This window comes from Tupaia chinensis, unplaced genomic scaffold, assembly GCF_000334495.1.
Source record: "Tupaia chinensis unplaced genomic scaffold, TupChi_1.0 Scaffold000101_1, whole genome shotgun sequence".
Taxonomy (NCBI): domain Eukaryota; kingdom Metazoa; phylum Chordata; class Mammalia; order Scandentia; family Tupaiidae; genus Tupaia; species Tupaia belangeri.
The window spans coordinates 2257264-2278948 of NW_006159565.1; the positions used below are offsets into that span (position 1 = coordinate 2257264).

General features: G+C 45.5%; 1 protein-coding gene across 2 annotated transcripts in view; it reads right to left on the reverse strand.

Annotated features, from left to right (window-relative positions):
* Positions 1–3040: 3040 nt before the first annotated feature.
* RNF216 (ring finger protein 216) overlaps positions 3041–21685 on the reverse strand; it is a 162210-nt gene continuing 143565 nt past the window's right edge. For both annotated transcript variants that reach the window (XM_027769995.1, XM_027769994.1), the window contains exons 15-16: positions 6685–6754; positions 3041–6024 (exon numbers count right to left, since the gene is read on the reverse strand). In XM_027769995.1, coding sequence (XP_027625796.1) covers positions 5705–6024; positions 6685–6754 — 390 coding nt within the window. In that variant the 3' untranslated portion in view covers positions 3041–5704. The remainder of the gene's footprint in view (positions 6025–6684; positions 6755–21685) is intronic.

Here is a 21685-nt window from a genome sequence, read left to right on the forward strand (position 1 = left end):
TATAGGGCATGTGCGCTTGCCAGACAGACAGAGACAGACAGAGATAGAAAGCGAGAAATCACTCCCCAAGGGGGATGGTCACGCTGCAATCCCTTCTCCTACATTCTCCTCTCAGGATCTTGGGCACACACACACGCGCGCCTGACATGAGTTTAAACTACCGAGTCCAGGACTCGAACTGCCATCGACTACATGGGAGTCCAGTGACACAGCCATTACGCCAACTGCTGGTCCCCCTCCTCTCAGGATTTTGGGCATGCATGGCAGTCGACTTGAATCGTGGTTAACTATGTAGGAGTCCATCCATTGATGTATCCATTCTTCCATCTGCTGATCCCCCTATGGCAAAATCTTAAAAACAAACAAACAAACAAACAAAACAAAAAAACAAAAAGCAAAACTTTAAGAATGGAAAAGTAAAAGTTTGGACATTACAGTTACAAATGCTCCTGACTGAAAAGAAGCTGTAGCTAAAGTACAAAGACACTTAAAAAAACAAAAACAAAACAGAGGACTAGTCCCATAGCCTAGCTAAGGAGGCCAGATCCCACAAGGTTGACCGTGGTTTGAGTTCCAGCTCCAGCAGCTTGAAAAACATGCTGGGGTGTTTTTCCTATGTGCAAGCTTGCCCAGATCCCCACAGGATGGAGGAATAATGACTAGACTGAAGCATGATCACGCCTTGTTGGAGAGCGCTTTCTCCCTCCCTCTGGTGAGTGTAGGCACCCTCTGGAAACTTTAAAAAACAAAAACAAAAACAAAAAACAAGTAGATACAAGTGATGCCTCCATGCGGTCAAATTCCAGAGGATGTCTCAGGACAGACCAAGACTGTGGCCACAGAGATGTCCCTCCGTGGGCAAGATCAAGACCCGGTGAGAGCCCAGGGCTGGCTTACCTGTGACGGGACTGACAAGGTTTTGAAAGCAAGGAATCCAGCAAAAGCCATCTGGACACATGGATGTTCCCCTCCCTGCCAATTCTTTGATTCAGCAACTACACTTCCAAAAATCTAACTTCTAAAACATCAAAGCACCAGTTATGGAAGGAGTATTGTATGTGGTGGCAAAACCACTGGAAGTATCCAGATTTTCCTAATAGATGTGGGCAAAACTGTACAAAGAAATATGTCAGAGATAAAAAGAACAAGTTAGATGCACATAGATCTATAGATCTGGAGGCTAGTTCATGATTCTTCAGGAAAAAAAAAAGTTGTGAGCAAAATGTTAACTTAGGTTAAAACAAAACCCCTATGTGGATGTGTATGTTGAAATGACTGGCAGACACTTGGGAGAGTTAAGAGGAATATCACACTGGTTACCTGGGATGGACATGGAAAAAAATATTACAGTGCAATGGGCAATAGCCTTCTTATCTACTGAGACCTCAGAAGTGTGAAATATGTAAACTATGCAACATGCACAGGAACACGGGCTGCACAGCATGGGTAGGCAAACAAGGCACTGATTTGGGGCCAGCAGGTGGCATGGAGGTTAGAGCACTGGATCCCATATGATTGTCTACATGGTTGAGTCTTGGACTTGGTGTCTTGAGAATCATATTGGGCATGTGTGCATGCATGCCCCAAATCCTGAGACCAGAGGAGAGAGGACTATGGCATGGCCAGCTCCACAGAGGATTTCTCACTTTCCCCTTCTCTCTGTCTAGCAAGTGCACATACCCTATAGCAAATAAAACACAGCAAAAAGCAACCCCCTGGTTTAGAAGCTGGGAGTGTAGATAACTTTTGTCTTAAAACTTTTATTTCCATATATCTTCTCTCAAGACACGTTAAATATATATATACATATATATACCCCCCCCCCAATATATCGTTCAATAAAAAGGTGCAGGGAACCAGCAGTTAGCGTAATGGCTATGTCGCTGGACTCCCACGTAGTCGATTGCGGTTCGTGTCCCGGACCCGGTGGCTTAAAACTCACGCCGGGCGCATGTGCGTGCGTGCACAAGATCCCGAGAGGAGAATGGAGGAGAAGGGCCATCCCCCCTGGGGGGTGATTTCTCACTTTCTGTCTCTATGTCTCTGTCTGGCGAGCACATGTGCCCTATAGTGAAAATCCCCCCCCCCGAAAAAAAATACTAAAACGGTGCAAGTGGCAGGGTCAGCAGGTGGTATGGTGGTTAAGATGCAGCTTCCCACATGGTCGACCATGGTTCGAATCCTAGACCTGGTGACTTGAAGATCATGCTGGGTGCATGTACGTGTGTGCCAAAATCCTTAGAGAAAGTGGGAGAAGGGATTGCAGTGTTGCCATCTCTACTGGGGGCAATTTTTCGCATTCCCTCTTCTCCCTCCCTGACAAGCACATGCACCCTATGACGGAAAAAAAGGTGCAAATGCCAGGGAGAATAGCTTCAGACTTTATTAAAAGCATGTTGTGGTCAACCTGCATTTGTAGATCATGGCTTCTCCTATGTCCATAGCTCCCTCTCAGTCTTGGGGCCAATTCCTGGCAGCTGCAGTCTGGAGGGACTTGGAAGAGATACTGATCACCCTTTAATGAGATTCTCTGCCAGAAAACTAAAAACTAAATCTTCTGTGCCCAATCTGGGCTTCAGTAGTCATTCAAGCAGAATTCGTACATCTCCTGATCTTTCTTTCTTTTGGGTTAAGAGATAGGAAACCTTGGGACCAGGAGGTGGCATGGTTGCTAAGGTGCTAGACACTCCTACATGGCTGACCACAGTTTGAGTCCCACACCTGGTGGCTTGCTTTCTCACTTTCCCTCCTTCTCCCTCTCTCTCTCTGGTCAAATTAAAATGGATGAATGAATAAATAAAATTAAAATAAAATAATTGTTAAAAAAAAAAAAAAGAGGTAGGAAACCTTACTTCTCCTCTGTTCAGGAACTGCCACCTCCCAGCCTGCTCTTGTTCAGTTGTCCCGCATTTCCTCTCCAGGGACATAATTCAGGACTAGTTCAGATCTAATCACTCCTAAGGGATCTGTCAGTGAGTGGCTGTAGCAGTCTCCCTAATTTGCCAGATAGTGCCATGGGAGAAATGAAACCTGTCGGGAGTGCAGAGTGCACAAACATTTATTTACAAAAAGTCCAAGTTACATATGATACAGGCATTTTACACACAGTAGTTGAAACAGATTTATGTATCTTTACTACCAGAAGATAAAGAAAAAAATTTAATAAACTACATAATAATTTTTTGCTAATTTTATACAAAGTGACAGGTCATGCGAATTTTTCAATTTTTAAATCTTTTGCTAAGTGCAAATACCAGATTCCTCTCTCCAGTTTAAGGCAAGTAAAATGGGACTGTGGCTAGGCAGTCTCTCACCCTGGGGACCAAGCCTGGGGACACCTGCTTGTGCTGGGCTCACTGCACTGTGACCTGTGCAGCTACTTGAGGGATGCTCAGAAGACCTCTAGTCCATTCTGGCTCTCTAATCCTGTCACCAGTACAGGAAGCAGAGGCCTGAGGCTGAGGCCTGCAGGGCTGAGATGGTTACTCACGTGGCTGTAGCCTGCAGCCCAGCTCAGGAAGGGTGTTAGGAATCAGGTGCCTTTGATAATCAAAGGCAGTAGTACCCTCCCCAACAGCTATGTGTGCTAGAACAGCCAGAAATCACTGCAAAGGGCAATCTTCAAGTTTGGTCCCAGGACATTACTCTGGTCTTCTCATACTGAGGTTTGAACCTGCCTCCTGCCCAATCTGTCCTTTCAGCCCTAGCAGCAGCCAATTCCTATTCTCCTGCCTCAGCCACTGGATGAAGCCATATGATGGGCAGGGGGCAAAACTAGAACTAGGTTCCCAAGGTTTTGGGGGAGGAGACAGTGCCTGGGGTTGCGGCCCCTTCTGCTAGGAGGTCTGCTACTGCCCTCTGTTCTGAGACCCTCCTTGGGGAAGCCTGGGAGGAGGCATTAAGGTTCTAGTGTCCTGTCAGTGCCACGTGGAGCCCGCCTTTCCAAGGCACTATCATTCAGGCTAGAAGCAAAGTTCTGGCAGCCCAACATGGAGGGACTCCCTGGGCAGTGGACACAGCATAGCTGCTCCTGGGCCCCTCACAATGTCCCCACTCCATGGCCAGATCACCACCTGTCTTTAAAGCCTTCATCCTGAGGAAAGGCAGAAAGAACGGGCATCTTAGAACTGTTTTCCACTTTAACCCTTGAAATACATCTGAGAAACTGATGGCACTGACAGGGCCCATCTGCTCTGGCACATCAGACAGCATGGGCCCCTTCTGCAGGAGGACAGAACTCGTGTTGGGGTTCCACATGCAGCACAGCTCACAGGCCCCTGGTCACCGGTATCTCTGAACTCCATGGCAACAAGGACAAGGAAGGCCAACACAACAGAATGACGAGTGTGGCAGAGCAGCTGGAAGCTTTGGGCCACTGCACAGCACACGGTCCAGACAGGACTGAAGGTGATGGGATCAGCAGGCTCAGAGCTGACTTTCACCTGACTTCAGACAAGAGGCGTCCTCAGCCTACAGGATGTCACCTGTACCTGCCTTCACCATAACTGCTCAGAGAACCTCTGGACAGGTGGGTGAACCTGTCCCTCAGGTGGCAGCCCAGCAGTGCTCAGGACCACATGCACCCTCAGGGAAGTCCACTCCTCACCCCAAAACATCTTAGGGGAAAAGCCGTTCATCATGGTTGGTGGGAGAGAAGTCTCTCAACAACAGGGCTGCCCAGCTGGGCAACCAGGTCTCAATCACAGCTAGCTCTCTAGGACCTTGTTTGGCCACGTACAGGCCCACCCAGATCCTAGCAGCTGCCTGGTATGGGGTAATCTACTTCTGTCTGAATTTGCAGGTTGAGGGAGAGAAACTCTAGCAGGCCATAGAAAATGGGGTCAATTCAAATGAGCAAACAAGAGAAAGTTTTGTATAAGTAAATGACAAAACACCCACACCATGAGATGGTCCTCTGCTGCACTCTGATCTGAGTGGGCCTGAGTGGTCTCCACAGTGGTACCTGAGTTCTAGGACCGGCATCTGGCCCCTTTTGGTGCTGCAGCAATGCCCAAGGGCTGTGGCCACTGCTCCCCATCCTGAGTGATGCTCCCCAGGACTTGGCTCTGAGAAGTGCAAGCGTTGGGGACAGCAGGGGCCCTGGGTCCCTGAACTGTGGGCTGTGCTGTGGCCTGGAGCAGAAAGGCCACTCTCGGTGAGCCTCAGTAGGGTAGCAGTCTAACTCTCTCCAAATTCCTCTATTTGCTACTTCTCTTTATTAGGGATCCCACTGTGCTGTGGTGAGGAAGGCCTATGTGGTTTTTAATTCTGAGCAGTTGTCTGCTAAAGGGGAGGGGAAAAGAGGCAAATTATTTCCTGGTGGTCTCTTTCCATAGGGACTTGAGTGATACAGCAGGAACAGGGCTATCTCATGGCCAGGGACACAGCAATGGCTGCTAAGATGGCAAGCTCTTCAGAAAGAGGATTTTGCCGTCCCTTTATCTCTGGCCCAGTGAGAGCCAAGCTAGTCCTGTTAGGGATACCTAGAGGGCACCAACCTGTGGGCACTCTTCAAGGAACAATGACCCTTCCCAAGAAAGGAGTGGGAAGAAAATCAGCTCATTCTTCTGAAAGCCAAACCCATAACCCCTACTTAGAATCATCAGCTTTGGGGGAGGGAAGGGTTCTCTATCCCGAAGTCCCTGCCCCACATAGGCTCCCTGAATGCCTGAAGGGGTTGGGCTTGGGACAGGGCCCTGGGCCTTCAGAAGCGATGCCGTGGCTGGGGACCAAAGTGCATAGGCAGGTTGTGCTCTAGGGGCACATGGACGGGGCCAAAGTCATAGTTGACCCGCACATTGGGCAGAGGGGGCACATAGGGGGCTGGAATGGGGCCCATGTTGAGGGGGAAGTTGTTAAACATGGGCCGGACGGGTGGCAGGGGGAAGGGAGGGTGCACAAAGGCATAGGGTGGCATCTGAGGCTGGTGCAGGTTCTGTGGGACAGGTCGTGGGAGAGCTTCCGTCCTCTGCACCTTCTCAGGGGGCTTCTCCAGTGGTGGCCCAATGCGCTTGAAGGTATTTTCTGAAAGAAAGATAGGACTTAGTTGAAAAAAAACAGTTTATACCAACTCCACTGGGATCCAGCCTAGGCCCAGGGCTGCACATACTTATCTTGGTCCCCACCAGGGCTGGGGAGTTTAGGAAGAGTCTAGAGTGTGGATGTGAGAGGCTGCCTTTGACCTTTGGCCTATCTGTACCTCTGGATGCAAGAGGGTGGCTTGTGAGTAAAACACCCCGACACAGACCCAACTGTTATGAGGAGGAACCAAGGACAAGGGCACTTGACAGGTGGCATGTGAACCAGCTCAGCATGAGTGGACCTATGTGACTTCCTTTAGAGCTACAGCCTTTGGAGGGATGGCACTCACAGAACCTCTCTGTTTAAACTCAGAAGGGTCAGTGTGGGCCTTTATTTACCCATTCCTTAGACTCCCTGTCAAGGAGATGCTAAAACTCTCCAAGGCTTTGGTGGTCATCCTACAGGCCTGAGCAGTGACTGCAAAGTGGAGTCATGTCTATTGCCACAGCACCATCTGGCCTGGCTGGGTTGTGTGTGAGAATCCCCAAGGAAGGCCAGCAGTGGGAGCTGCCACACAGTCCCTTGGTCCTCTGCTTCCTGCTGCACTGAAGGGCACTGGGCATGGGGTCGTTTTGCGGGAGCTGTGCTGGAGAAAGCACTTGCCTCCATTCTTTCTTTTCTGTTCCTCTTCAGCTTCCTTCTGGATTTCCTCAATTAGCTTCTCATCATCTTCCTAGAGTAAAAGCAACAAAAAGGGTAAACCTGTAGTTCTATGCAGTGCTGAGGCCCCGTGGGGCTCTTGGACCAGCACATCACTCAATCACATTCCCCCAAGGATCTTCTTCCTGCGTTAGTTGGATGGTGTTCTTGTTCAGAAAGAATGGGGTGGGGTAGAAGGATCTGTGCATGGCAGGTGGCTACCTAGAGTGGCCCAGGAGTGCTTGCTAATTTGTATAACAAGCAGAGGGAAATCTTCAGCTTGGAGGACAGCAGACAATGAACAGAGGGCTGGGGAAGGTTGGGTCTTGGGGGTAAGCAGGGTCTGGGAAATTTCAGGTCTCAATTCTACAAACGTGGAGCAAAGCAGCCCTTTGTGCAAAGCCTAGAAGTCTTGTTAAGTCCCTGTGCTGAGCTGGATAAACATCTAGTCAGGCCCTGATGAGCCCTGAAGCTGGTTTTCAACTCCTAGACAGCTGGCAGGTATAGCTGAAGAAGGCTGCAGAAGGGGCCACATCCCTGCAACAGAGCAATGACTTCAGCTAGAGCCCAGAAAACCAAGGAGGGGAAGTAGATTAAGAACAATTCCTCTGCAGACTTGCTGTCTTCCCTTCTCTTACTCAATACCTGATAGGCCCAGAATGATAATGAATTTACACCTGGATTATCCCAATCTAGGGTAGGAACCTAAGAGGCACTTGAATACAGACAGATGTGTGAGTGGTCATCAAAAAAGCTTAGGGTTGCACTGAGCAAACTTAGGTGGCTGGGTTGTGCCCCATGCAGTTCCCACATCTCCACTTGCTACCTGGCACAGTGGTGGGAGAGGCCAGCTGTTACCACAGGACAGACTACCCCCCTCACACCCACTTCATGTCCTGGTGGTGGGATTCAACCCCTCCTTCTCAGTGGCCCTGCAAAGGAGCTTTCCAATTCACTGTGTCACCAAAATAACACTCACTGGATTGTAAAACCCCACTGAGATGGTACCCATTCTTCATAACCAGCAGCTGTGGACAGTGTGAATTGCACCCAGAGCTGTGGCAAACACCTGCCGTGACAACTCTACAGACAGACCAAGTTTAAGTGCAAAGGAAAGCTGACTGGGAAGGTGGTGCTATTTCTTGGGGTCTTTCAGCAATTTCCCCAGGAGATAAGAGCAGTCAGGCTGGGGAGAAACAGGAGGAGTGGTGGTGCTTCCCAATATGAGGGGAGATGGAAGGAGCAAGTTATAGTGCTGCAAAAAGTCTAACATGCATTTATTTCCCCAGATAAGCATTCAAGCCTAAATATCTGGCTGGCCCCATTGGCCTGGAATATTGTCAATGATAACTCTGGATTTTTCATGCTGATATGATGATGCCAATGGAGCTTCTGAAATATGAGTAGAGGGCCAGAGTGGAGCATGTGTGCTGGGAGAACGAACCCTTGGCCCAGCAGAGAATGGCAGCCTCATCAGAAGACTGAGAATGGAGAGTGTACATTTACTTAGTGGGCTATTAATTCCACAGCTAAGATAGTAAACAGTGATTTCACCACAAGACTATTTATGAACCTCAGTGACTCCGGAGTCAGGAATTTCTTTCAGTAAATGTGTACTGAATGCCCATTCTGTGCTAGACACTGTTCCAAGTTTACTGGTTAAACTTTAGGTCAGCAATGAAACAGAAAGTCACACAGATGTAATGAGTAGAAGTTATGTAACACATTCTCTTGGATTGATAGACAAAAGAATTTTAGAACAGATTCCTTGGAGACTGTAGGCTCTGTCGGCAACAGCAGGCAGCCCTATCTATTGTCACTGTCCAGGCCTCAGATGCCAAGTGAAGAGTTTAAACTAAATGCTCTCATAAGCATCTTTCCAATTCTGACATTTGGAAATTCTTACTATATACACAAGTCTCTTTAATTTAAGGAGCTTACCTAACCAGGTGTTTTAAGCAAGGCATAGGGAAGAAGAGATGTGATAAAGGTTAAGTTCTCATGATGCATTTAAAAAGTAGTGAAATTCCCACACACATCATAGAACTCTGTCTAGGAGGAGTCCTGAGGGTACCATGTCCATCACCCAGGTAACAAATAAACATTCTCTGTAAAACTCCCAAGACATGGTCATTTAGCCTCTTTGCAAATGCTCCGCAACGGGGAATTTTCTATCCTACAAAGTAATCACTAAGCAAATCCCAGGATTTGGTGAACACAGTTTGAAGGTCTCTACTCGAATGTCAAGATATCATCTATGGGGGCCGGTAGGTGGTGTGGTGGTTAAAGGTGCTAGATTCCCACATGACCAACTGCGGTTTGAGTCCCAGACCTGGTGGCTTGCTTTCTCCCTTTCACTTTATTTCTCTCTCTCTCGTCAAATTAAAAAATAACAACAAATGGAATTAAATAAGTAAATAATTCTAAAGGTGGCAGGTGGTTATGGTAAGGTACTGAACATCCACATGGCTGACCATGGTTCAAGTCCCAAACCTGGCGGCTTGCTTTCTCACTCTCACTCTCCCTCCCCCCAGATCTCTGTGTGTTTCTCTCTGGTCAAATTAAAAAATAGTAGTAATAATGATAAAATTAAATAAATAATTCTTAAACAAATAAAAAAGATAGTATCTATGAGCTGCCTAAATCAGGAGTTTATAAACTCTTTTCATTTTGGAGCCAGTGGTAGGCTTAGGAAAAAAAGATGAAAAAGAAAAACAAAGAAAAAGAAATGAAGTAAAGGAAAACGATTGCTAAAACTGAGAAGCAGAAGAGTAGTGGATCCATACTCTTTGCTAAGTGACCTTGGACAAGTTCCTGAATCTATGCGAGTCTCAGTATTTCTGTGGAAAAAAAAAAGGGGGGGGGGGTTTTGCTTTAAAGAATGAATGAGCTAAAGAAAGGACTCTGTAAAAAGTAAGTACTCATGATTAAAGGACAGACAAACTGCAAAATGGCAGAAATAAGTACTTAAGAAAGATGAAGAGTTTGGGGCTGGCTGTGTAGCTGGTGGTTAAGGGAGCCACATCTAATGCAGCCAACCATGGTTTGAATTCTGGTCCTGATGGTTTGAAAGACACACCAGGTACATGTGTATACATGCCCCCAATCCCACCAGAACAGAGAAATAGAGAAAAGGAGATTGCGGAGTGACCACATCTTATAGGTGGGTGCTTTCTCTGCCTCTCTCGGGTGAGTACATGTGCCCTTTGGAAATTTAAAAAAAAAAAAAAAAAAAAAAAAAAAAAGGAAGGCTAGAAGGTGGTGTGGAGGTTAAGGCAGCTGGATTACATATGGCCAAGTCCCCGGTTTGAGTTCCAGACCTGGCAGCTTGAAAATCATGTTTGGAGTGTGTGTGCGTGTGTCGGGGGGGTGGGGGTGGGGCGACGAAGACTGCGGTATGGCCATCCCCCCAGGGAAGTGATTTCTTACTTTCTCTCCCCCCCCTCCTTCCTCTCCTTGCTGGTGAGTGTGTGTGCCCTATAGCAAAAAACTTAAAAAAAAAAAAAGAAAAAATCATAAGTTTCAAGAAAAAGTGGTATAGGGGAGATGACCCCAATCTTTTAAAATTTTTTTTGAAGTTTTTGATATAGGGTGTGTGTGTTTGCCAGAGAGAGAAACTGAGACATCGCCTCTGAGGGAAGATGGCCTTGCCACAATTCTTTCTCCTCTACTCCCCTCTGGAGATTCTGGGCATGCACGCACACATGTACATATACACATGTATGTAGGTTCCTAAGCCTCCAGGCCCAAGACTCAACCATGTAGTCAGCCACCTCCAAGATACCTTCTTAACCGGCCCCCAATCTTTTTTCAGTGGCTTTTTTTTTTTTTAAAGAATCATTTATTCAATTTTACTTATTATTTATTTGCTATAGGACACATGTGCTCATCAGAGAAAGACAGAGAGGCAGAGAGAGAAAGTGAGAAAGCAAGCCTCCAGGTCTGGGACTCGAACCCCAGTCAGCACGTGGAACTACAGCACCTTAACCACCATGTTAGCTGCTGGCTTTTTCAGTGGCTTCTTTATGATACAAGTAAGATGAATTTTCTTTGAGAGATTTTTGCTATAGGGTACATGTGCTTGCCAGAGAGGCAGAGACAGAGAGACAGAAAGCAAGAAATCACCTCCCAAGGAGGATGGCTACACTATAATCTCTTCTCTTCCATTCTCTTCTTGGGCATGCACACACATGCACCCAATGTGAGTTTCAAGCCACCTGGTCTAGGGTTTGAAATGTGGTCAACTATGCGGGAGTCCAGTGACGTATCCATTACGCCATCTGCTGGTCCTGTAAGATGAGTTTTCTAACCCTAATTTATTAATTATAACTATCAGCATCGTGTTATTACTACCATTATCACATCAAATAAATATGTCATGCCTACCCATCCCCAGAGGGACACTTAAGTCCTCTGATGGCATGAGAGGTACCTTAGAAATCATCCATTTCAGGGACCAGCAGATGGTATAATGGTTACATCATTAACTCCCATGTAGTCGACAGGGGGTCAAATACCAGAGCCAGTGCGCTAAGGCGTGTGTGCGTGTGTGCCCACGATCCCAAGAGGAGAATGGAAGAGAAGGAGCCATGGCATGGCCATCCTCCGAGGGGGGTGATTTCTTGCTTTCTGTCTTTCTCTGTCTTTTTGGTGAGCTTGCACTCTACAGCAAAAACCTCTCCAAAAAGAAAAAAAAAAAAGAAAAAAAAGAAAAAAAAGAAATCATCCATGTCAACTTCCTTATAGCACAACTGAGGTTCCAGAGGAAATAAGTTATTCCAAGTTATGTTTAGTTGATGGTAAAGTGGCATACATGATTGACATATTTCCCAGAGTCACTCTGATAGTTTTCCTGGAGAAAATACATAGAAAAGACATCTTGAGGACTGGCTCTGTGACCTGCTGGTTAAGGGAGAAGGATCCCTCAGGGCTGAAACCACAGTTCAAATCCCAGATCCCGTGGCTTGAAAAATACTCCAGGACTATGTGTGTACATACTTAAAATCTCGAAAGGAGGGAGAGATGGAGAAGAAGGGCTTATGGCATGACCACACCTGTTAGGGTGGTGCTTCCTTCTTTCTCTGATGAGTAAACACACTCTCTGAACAACAACAACAAAAAAGTCTTGAAGATTCCCCAACACTTATTTGACTTGAAACTCTGGGCAGTATATCCATTCTTTCATTTTAGATGTCCGTTATCGAGTACCCACTGTGCATGAGGCACTGCAAAATGCTGGAGATCTGGCAAAGGATGAAGCAGTCCTGGTGTCTCCTTATGGAGCTAGCTAGCATTTCTGTACTGCAACCACAGTTTCAGCTGACATTCCACACTGGAATTCCACATAAATGAAACGGTAATTTCACAGTATTAAAGAATAACCACTAGCCCATTTTTCCCCTCAGACTCTCTTGTGACATTTTTATCAGGATAAATTAAATACGAGGGATAAGAGAGTTTCCTTTTGAGTGTAAGGCCTCTTGCGGCACTGCTGAGGGTGCAAGCAGGCAGGACACAGGTCTAAGCTCCCTGTGGTAAATCAAACATCCTGGAGGAAATTCAGCTTAAGAACTAAGAGGGTCTGAAGCACTTTCACAGGCGAATGAGTCCAGCTTTCTGACACCAGCCTGCCAGCTTTGGAAGACGGCCCACTAGCTGGCAATTACTTCTCCATTTCTCCACTGTGACACCTGGCTTTCCACTCAGGATCCAGGGGAAATGAAGCTACTGCCCAGCCTTCACGTTTTGAAGAGAGCTAGACTGGGTGGGTCTTCTGATCCGTTCTCTGCTCTAATCACTCTCCTGATTTGGGAGATGCACTCCAGATCACTACCTTTAAAATCTGTCTTGGGATCTGGGCAGTATCCCTGGAGTCTGTATTTTCCCCAGAATGTTGAAGCTCACTATTCTGAGTAATGAATAAATTGATAGTTTTACTAAGACTACTGATTAGATGTTTCAGATTTCAACATTTTCCAACTGGAGTTGGAAGGAGTCGTAGAACACTGTTTAGTAACTTTAGTAAGAATTAAAGTTTTATTTTTTTAAAAAAAGAAAAAAAATTTACACTTTCAGCCAATATGTTAAACTCTAAAAGGGGGGCAGCGGGTGGTATGGTGCTTAAGGCCCTGGACACTCCCACATGACCAACTACAGTTTGCATCCTGGGCCCAGTGGCTTGCTTTCTCCCTTTCCCTCTCTCTCTCTGGTCAAATTAAAATAAATGAATAAATTTAAAAATTGAATAAATAATTCCTTTGTTTTGAGAGGTTTTCGCTACAGGGCGCATGCGCTCGCCAGACAGACAGAGAGAGACATAGAGACAGAAAGCGAGAAATCACCCCCCAGGGGGGATGGCCACGCCGCAATCCCTTCTCCTCCATTCTCCTCTCGGGATCTTGGGCACACACGCACACGTGCCCAGCGTGAGTTTTAAGCCACCGGGTCCGGGACGCAAACCGCGGTTGACTACATGGGAGTCCAGCGACATAAAAAAAGTCTACAAAGGAAGATTTCTTTCTTCATTTGAGGCAGAGGTTTCTCCCACCAGCAGCTTCCCTTAAGTATTTGAAATTCTTCAAGAGTGAAGGCAGGGGCCAGCAGATAGTGTAATGATTATGTCGCTTGACTCCCATGTAACTGACCACAGTTTGAGTCCCAGACCTGGTGGCTTAAACTCATGCTGGGCATACGTGCGTGTGTGTGTGCCCAAGATCCCAAGAGGAGAATGAAAGAGAAGGGATTATGGTGTGGCCTTCCCCGCCGGGGGGGTTATTTCTCGCTTTCTGTCTCTCTGTCTTTCTCTTTCTGGTGAGCGCATGTGCCCTATAGCAAAAACCTCTAAAAAAAAAAAAAAAAGGTGAAGACAGACTGAATTGCAGTACACTTAAAAATGGAATATTTTATCTTACATATATTTTACTATACTTTAAAAATTATTTAATTTATTATTATTATTATTTTAATATCTCCAGAGACACAGAGAGAGAGAGAAAGCAAGAGAGAGAAAGTGAGAAAGTAAACCTTTGGGTCCGGTATTCGAACCATGGTTGGCCATGTGCAAGTCCAGTGCCCTTAACCACCATGGCACGGCTGGCCCTGTATTTTACTGTAATTTAAAAAATTAAAAATGTTAAAAAGAAAAAAAAGGGGACAGGCAGGTTTATGGTTGATCTTGAGGCTAAAGACACAAAGATTGATCCTGACCAGGACAGGGCCTGGATTTGGCTGTGACAGATGGGGCTCTGCAGTGCCTTCTGGAGGTGAGTTCCCTGGGGAAGCATCCTCAGTATCCTAAGAGTCATTGTCTTGGTGAAGGAGAACTGATAAAAAGAGTCTCATGCGCTGCAAATCTAGGACGCACCTGGGCTGCCCTTGAATAAGGAACAATAGAGGGAAAGAAGCTGATGAGAGGGCAGCACAAGATCACAGAACAACCATCCTGTTCCCTCCAGGGTGGAGTAAAGGATGTACAGGAAAGCCTGGGACTGGACCTGCCTCTATAGGGGTAAAATTATGGTTTCTTTATAGAGGGGTAGCTGGTGTGATGGACAGAACAACTTTGGGGCTCCAGATCTGGGCCTGGGTCCCCAATCTACTCCCACTACCTTATGAATGTCTTTCTTTCTTTTCCTTTCTTTTTTAAAAATGATTTATTTATTTATTTACTTAATTCTATGGTTGTTATTATTTTTTAATTTGACCAGAGAGGGAAAGAAAGGGACACTGAGAAAGCAAGTCGTCAGGTCCAGGACTCGAACTGTGGTCAGCCATGTGGGAATCTAGCACCTTTAACCACCACACTATCTGGCGACCTGAGTTTATTAATTTCGAAAAAGGTTTGTTGTGAGCAGCAAATTACCTCTCTTTCATAGAGTGCCAAGCAAGTGGCAATCACACTGGTTATTGAGAGCTTACTATGTACCAGCCCCTGTTAGAAGCACCTCAAAGAGACTTAATTTTCATAACTCTGTGTGTTATTAATTCTCATATCACAGATACAGAAGATGAGGCACAGTGAAGTTCTAATCCAGGCAGTCTAATTGCAAAGCTTGAGCTCTTCATAACTATATAAATTACTTGTTTCTGAACTGAGTTTCTGGGGAGTGTGACTAAGAGGGTCCCAGGAACTCTCACCCTGTGTCACACTGTATCCAAGAGGTGACTAACATTCTACTTTGTTCTAGAAAAAATGCTTCTTATCCTCCTTGAAATACAAGAGTTCCTTCTCTCTAGGATAGGCAAAACTCTAAACTTCTTTCCCCACTATACATAAGAAGTAACAGGGCAAGACAAAACAAAACAAAACACATCTCTATTCAAGGAGACAAAGTATTCAATAAAGCACAGAAACAGGCCATGTTGCCACACATTTTTATAGAATAATTTTTATTTTCTTGGGCTTAGCTCACCCAGAAGGGTATGTACCATCCCTTGAAATAATTCAATAGTTTTTGACCATTCAGTGGTCTCTGACTCATCTCTCCAGCACTGGGCCTTTGAGATAAAAGCCAGCAGATTCCTTAGAACCAGAGTGGGAGGGAGGGGGCTCTATAAACCTCACCTCTTGAGCCAGAAACCTGAGTTAAAGACCATAGTCTATCACTGACACAGAGAACTCCTCAATGGGGTGTTGTAATAAAGCAATCACTTTTTTTTTTCCTGAGAGATTTTTGCTATAGGGCTTGTGTGCTTGCCAGAGAGACAAAAAGCAAGTAATCACTCACCAAGGGGAATGTCCATGCCACAATCCCTTCTCCTTCAATCTCCTCTCAGGATTTTGGGCACACATGCACATGAGCCCAGGGTGAGTTTTAAGTCACTGGGTTTGGGACTTGAACCACAGTCGACTACATGGGAGTCCAGCAACGTAATCATTACACCATCTGCTGGTCCTGCAGCCAATACTTTATTTCTAACTATGTCAAGATACTGGGCAGGCATGCACTCATGCCTGGTATGGTTTCCAAGCCTCTGGGCCTAAGATTCAAACTGTGGCTGGCCATATGGGATCTAGCTTCCTTAACCACTAGACAATAGGGTCAGCACAAGGATTTAATATTGCATTCTGCAATAAAGTGATTGATGGCCTCTGACCAAAGTGTTGCTGTTTTTGCCCCTTTAAAGTTATTATTACTGCCAGAAGATTCATACACTCGGTCAGAAAGTGACAGAAATACTACCACCTAATCAGGCATGGTCATATCATAATCCCTTTTTTTACATTCCTTCTTCGTGTCAGGATTTTGGGCACATACTCACACAGGCCTATGTGCCTGGCATCTTTTCTCAGTGGCTAGGTCTAGGATTCCGACTCTATTGGCCATGTGAGATCTGGCTCCCAATGCACAGTGCTTAATCACTGCACTCTGGTGCTAGCCCCAGGGTGTTCTTAGGGTGCTTGTGCTTGCCAGAGATGAAGAAAGAGAGAAAGAGAAAGAGGGAGAAAGCACCCCCAATGGGATGTGGTCATGGCACAATCCTTTTTCCTCCATTTTTCCATGAGACTCTGGCATGGACACATATGCGCCCAGAGTGTTTTCAGTTCTTTTGGGTCAAACTGCTGGGGCTAGGGTTCAAACTGTGATGGTCATGTGGGATCTGGCTATGGGGATGGATTCAGAGTACAGTTCTTATAGCCCATTTCCTAGATGGAAACTAACATTTCAGGATTTCCTTGCCTGATTTATTTTCTCACAAGTTTACCAAGTTACTTGAATATCATGGTGGTATACTATGGAGTTTTCTCCTTTTGTCTTTTTCTTTTTTTAAAAGAATTATTTCTTTTGGGACCAGCAGATAGTGTAATGGTTATATCACTGGATGTCCACGTAGTTGACCACAGTTTAAATCCTGGACCAGGAGACTTAAAACTCACACTGAGTGCATGCGTGCCCAAAATCCTGAGAAGGGAATGAAGGAGAAGGAATTGCTGTGTGGCCACCCCGCTGAGGGGTGATTTCTCGCTGTCTCTCTGGCGAGCATACAAGCCCTATAGTAAAAATCTCTCTATAAAAAAAAGTATTATTATTTATTTTATTTATCATCATTATTATTAATTTGCTACAGGACATGTGTGCTCAGGAGCAAGAGAGGAGAAAGAAAGTGAGAAAGCAGGCTACCAGGTCTGGGACTGGAATTGTGGTCGGCTATGTGGAAGCCCAGTATCCTAACCATCACGTCTTCTGCTGACCCCTTGCCCTTTCCCTGCCATAAAAAAACCCCAGGGATTTGATTCCCACATATTAAAAAAAAAAAAAAAAAGGTCATTCTAATCTCTCTTCCTAATAATTAAAATAATATGTATCTTACAATATATTAAGGTAATAACAACATTATGTCTTACAATATTAAGGCAATTTTTTAAAAGTTTGCTACAGGGCATGAGCATTCAGATAGAGAAAAAGTGAGAAATCATTTCCTAGGGGGGAATGGCCATACCCAAATCCCTTCTCCTCCATTCTCCTCTTGGATTTTGAGCATGCACACACACGTATCCAGTGTTTTTCAAGCTGCTCAAATGGCACAGTCAGCCATGTGGGATCCAGCTACCTTAACCTCTGTATCACCTGATGGCCTTATTAAAGGCAATCTTAGAATTTAACCTAACACCACAAATAAAAAAATATCCATCGATGCCAACCAGAGTTAACTCCTAGGAATACTTTGGCATATCTCCTATTGGTTTTGAATCTACATCTCATTTTCAAAACCCTCTGAGGTTCCATTCTGGAAGGCCATGCCCTGCAGCGTGAAAGTCCATATATCATATATGTATCATATATCTTTTTTTTTTTTTGGGGGGGGGAGAGGTTTTTGCTGGAGCGCATGTGCGCTTGCCAGAAAGACAGAGAGAGAGAGAGAGAAAGAGAGAAAGTGAGAAATCACTCCCTGGGGGGATAGCTATGCTGCAAACCCTTCTCTTCCATTCTCCTCTCGGGATCTTGTGCACGCATGCACACGCACCCGGCTTGAGTTTAAGCCACTGGGTCCAGGACTTGAACTGCGGTTGACTACACGCGAGTTCAGCAACATAGTCATTATACCAACTGCTGGCCCCACCCATACACAGTCTCTCCACAGGGGGTGGGCAGGGATCTCACAAGAGGCAGAGGATGCATAGACTTGCTAAAGGCTCTAAGGTGAGCAGCACAGTGGGAAGGGACAGGAGTGGGGTCTAGACTCATAAATCTTAGGGTGCCCAGATAGTTTTTGAGGAGAGGTCCTTAGGTGGGCTCAGAGGGTCTGCCCTCGGAGGGAATACAGGCTAATGTGAATCCACTCGAACCCTGAGCTCTTCTTCCTGTGCTGTCTACCTTGGCCAACAGGCAACTGTGGGAGGAGGAGCCTGTCTGTACTTGCCACCAGGAGCATCGGCAGGCATGGGCTGTAAGAAGGAGCCAGCAGGCCTGGGATGAGTTTCCTTTTTTGCCTTCTTTCTGGTCTCTCCTAATTTTGGTGAAAACATTCAGATGGATCCACGTAATAGTTCCTTTCTGAATAAGGCCAGGCTGAGATGAGAGAAAGTGAACACTGGTCAGTAACCAAGATGTACCAAGATAGGCAGGGTCTCAAAAGACTGAGGGTAATGACACAGTAGGTTGGGGTAGAAGTGAATCACACAGTGCTCCTATTGCTACCCATGAACCATGGCTTTATTTGCTGAGAAATGCACTCCACCCCAAGTGCAGTGTCAAGAACAAAGGATCAAAGAGAATGTGGGCCCAGTCACTATGGCAGAATAGTAAAGCAAGTTTCCTGCAAGGCTGGAAGTCATATGGTGACTATAGTTTGGATCCTGCGTTGGCCTGAATATATAAATGAGCATATGTATGCGCACAAGCAGGCTCCGGGATCTTAGGAGCAGGTAGTCTGAGGAGGGGGGACTGCAGGTGAGGAGACCCTGTCTTGGGTGTGACTGCCCCTTCCTTTCTCTCTTAATCTTTCTACCTTCCCTCCCAGTCTCTTAATGTGAAATTGAGGTTAATCCACCCAGCAGATCTGGAAGAGCACTTTAAAGGAAGGAGTGAATTGTATTGTTAGAGGGAGAAGGTTTAATTTCCTCTCCTTGAATTCCTTTGAGCTCAGCAGGATACAGAAAGTGCTGGGCTGGCCACAGAGCACGTGTGTTTCCCATGCAGGTGGGATGGGTTGGGAGGGGAGTGAGGCACAGCAAGAGTTTAATGGAGGGTGTGGGGCCCAATCTCTCTAGAAATTCTCTGTAGTAGATGGCTGAAGAATTTGCCAGAGAGGTTTTAATTAAGGGAAAACCAAAAACTAACCCCTTAAACTTGCTCCTTATGATGAGATCCCATAGCTCTGTCCACACAGCAGGGTCTGGACAGGAGAAAAATAAGAGAAACTACAAAATGGTTAAAAAGGGAAAAAGAGAAAGTTTTCCACAAATCACATATTAACAATAATTGCCAGCCACAGGTTGATGGTTCCCAAAATTGATGTTTGAACACTTGGCACAAAGCTGTTCTTGCTAAAGCCATTAAAGTCCTTTTGAACCTGTTTTTAACACTTCTGGTCACCAGAGTTGGCCACTTGCCTGCCTGCCTCCCATGACCATGAAGAAGGAAGGAGGATTTTTCTCCTTCATTAACTTTTCTTCCCCTTAGAAAGGTGACTGGGAATTGTAAGTCAACTGCTGTTCCCCTCCTGTGATCACCCTTCCTACGGGGGTGGGGCTGGGGCTGGAGTCCAGGTCATGTGTGGCCACAGCTGTTGTTAATAAACTTGGAATGATTTCATGAAAGGCTTCCAAAGAGCTGAGGAGTTAGTTTTCAAATTATTCCCAGATCAGCTGCAGACCGCCTGAGCAACAGCAGACCCTAGCCTCCACCCCCAGAAATCCTCCTGCAACAGGAAATTGTCAGGGGGTAGATAGGGAGGGTGGAGCTCAGCCCAGAGCAGCACATGCTATGCAGCTGGGTCTGGAATGGCCCAGTGGGAGGCTTGACAATGTGCTGGGGAGGAGCAAAGATTTCAGGGGGGAGCCCCTGGCTTCTGCAGCCATTTCCTCAGGCCAAAGAGGCCCAGCACCCAAATAACTTTGTCTAGGGCACTTCTTTCACAAGCACTGGAAAGGGAATATGGCCATGCTGTGATTCCTACCAGGGGAAAGGGCTCAGTTTGGAGCCTGCTGGGATTCACTGGATAGTGCTGTGGACTCTTCCCATAAAGTCCTTTGGTGACACAAAACCCGTAGACTGCAATGTTCACTGGGCTCTGAGACCCTATCGGTACCTCACTTGTATCTGTGGAAGAAGCTTGATATCAGTCAGAAAATCTGGGCTACAGTCTGGGTTTTACCAGACTTGGCATCCTGGACACCTCCCTGCTGTAAAAAATCACCCCCAACAGCATGCAAATTTGGCTTACATGTCATGCTGTATGGATGGAAGGAGGAAGAAACCAAGATCAGTTTCAGCTTGGTGTTTACATGCTCTCTCTTATTTTCTTACATAGTAACAATGGCATTTAAAACAATAACTAGAGGGCCCAGTAGGTAGCATGGTGGTTAAGGCGCTGGACACTCCCACATGGCCAACCACAGTTCAAGTCCCGGATCTGGTGACTTGCTTTTTCACTTTCCTTCTCTCTGTGTGTCTTTCTCTGGCCAAATGAAAATGAATGAATAAATAAAATTAAAATAAATAATTCTTTTAAAAAACAAACAAAAAATAACAACTAGAAAAAAAAGCCAAGACTAACTATTTGGGTGATGGGTAATGTGGGGCTCACTTTACTACTTTTTTCTTTGAGAGAAAGCAAATTTAAAAAGAAAAAAAAAAAAAAAAAAAAGGCTGAAGCCAAAAATTAATTCTAGTCTAAAGTTTATAATACCTTTTCTTACCAAGTTTCTACCTTTTTCTCATCCTATCCATTTTCTCTTAGATATTCTTTTTTATTCTTCATTCTTGCAATGTCACATCTCTTCCCCGCCCACTAAAACAAGGATCTTAAGGTGCCCAGTGGTACTGGGATCACTGTATGGAGAAGGCAGGCCTTGGGAGTTTGCTTAAGACCTGCTACATTTACTGGCTACAATCTTTGTCTTTTTTTAAAGAATTATTTTATTTTACTCTATTTATTTATTTAAATTTGACCAGAGAGGAACACAGTGAAAGAGAGAGAGGGAAAGTGAGAAAGCAAGCCGCCAGGTCCGGGACTCAAACTGCAGTTGGCCACGTGGGAGTCCAGCGTCCCTAACTATCACGCTACCTGCCGGCCCCTACTGGCTACAATCTTTAGCAAGTCTCATCATTTGTAGAATAGGGATGATACATCTGCCTTAAGAACTGTTATACAATCAAATATATGAACATAAAAAAATGTTACATCCAACCCACTGCTGGTTTGGTAAAAATGAGTAAGTGTCCTGGGACCAGCAGCTGGTTATGTGTTCAAGCTGGACCTGGCAGCTTCAAAATCACACTGGGCGCATATGCAAGTGTGCCCAAGATCCCAGAAGGAGAAGGGGTTGTGGTGTGGCTATCTCCCAGGGGGAGGAGGAGGTTGATTTTTGGCTTTCTGTCTCTCCAGTGAGCACACGTGCCCTACAGCAAAAATCTCTCTTAAAAAAAAAAAATGTGTTCTAATTAAATGGCTAGGTGATAATGGTACCAAATTATAAAATGGTTGTAAAAGCCCTGGAGTTTTATTAAAATTTAACAGGCTTCAAACTCTTACATTAAAAAACAAAGGATTTGTAGAAAACAATTCTCTGTGACTTCTTATAGTCAAAACTCATGACAAACACTGGCTTTGTTTTGTATTTAAAGAGAAGCACAGTGTTAATGAATTTTGTCACTCTCCTAGAATCCAGCCTGTAAGGCAACTGTTCTGAATGCAGCATCTAACAGATATAGCTTGTTACCCCTTTTTGTTACCACTCAAGAGATCACATGTGGCCACAAAAAGAGTACATATGGATTCTTTTAAGTCCCAGGATAACTCT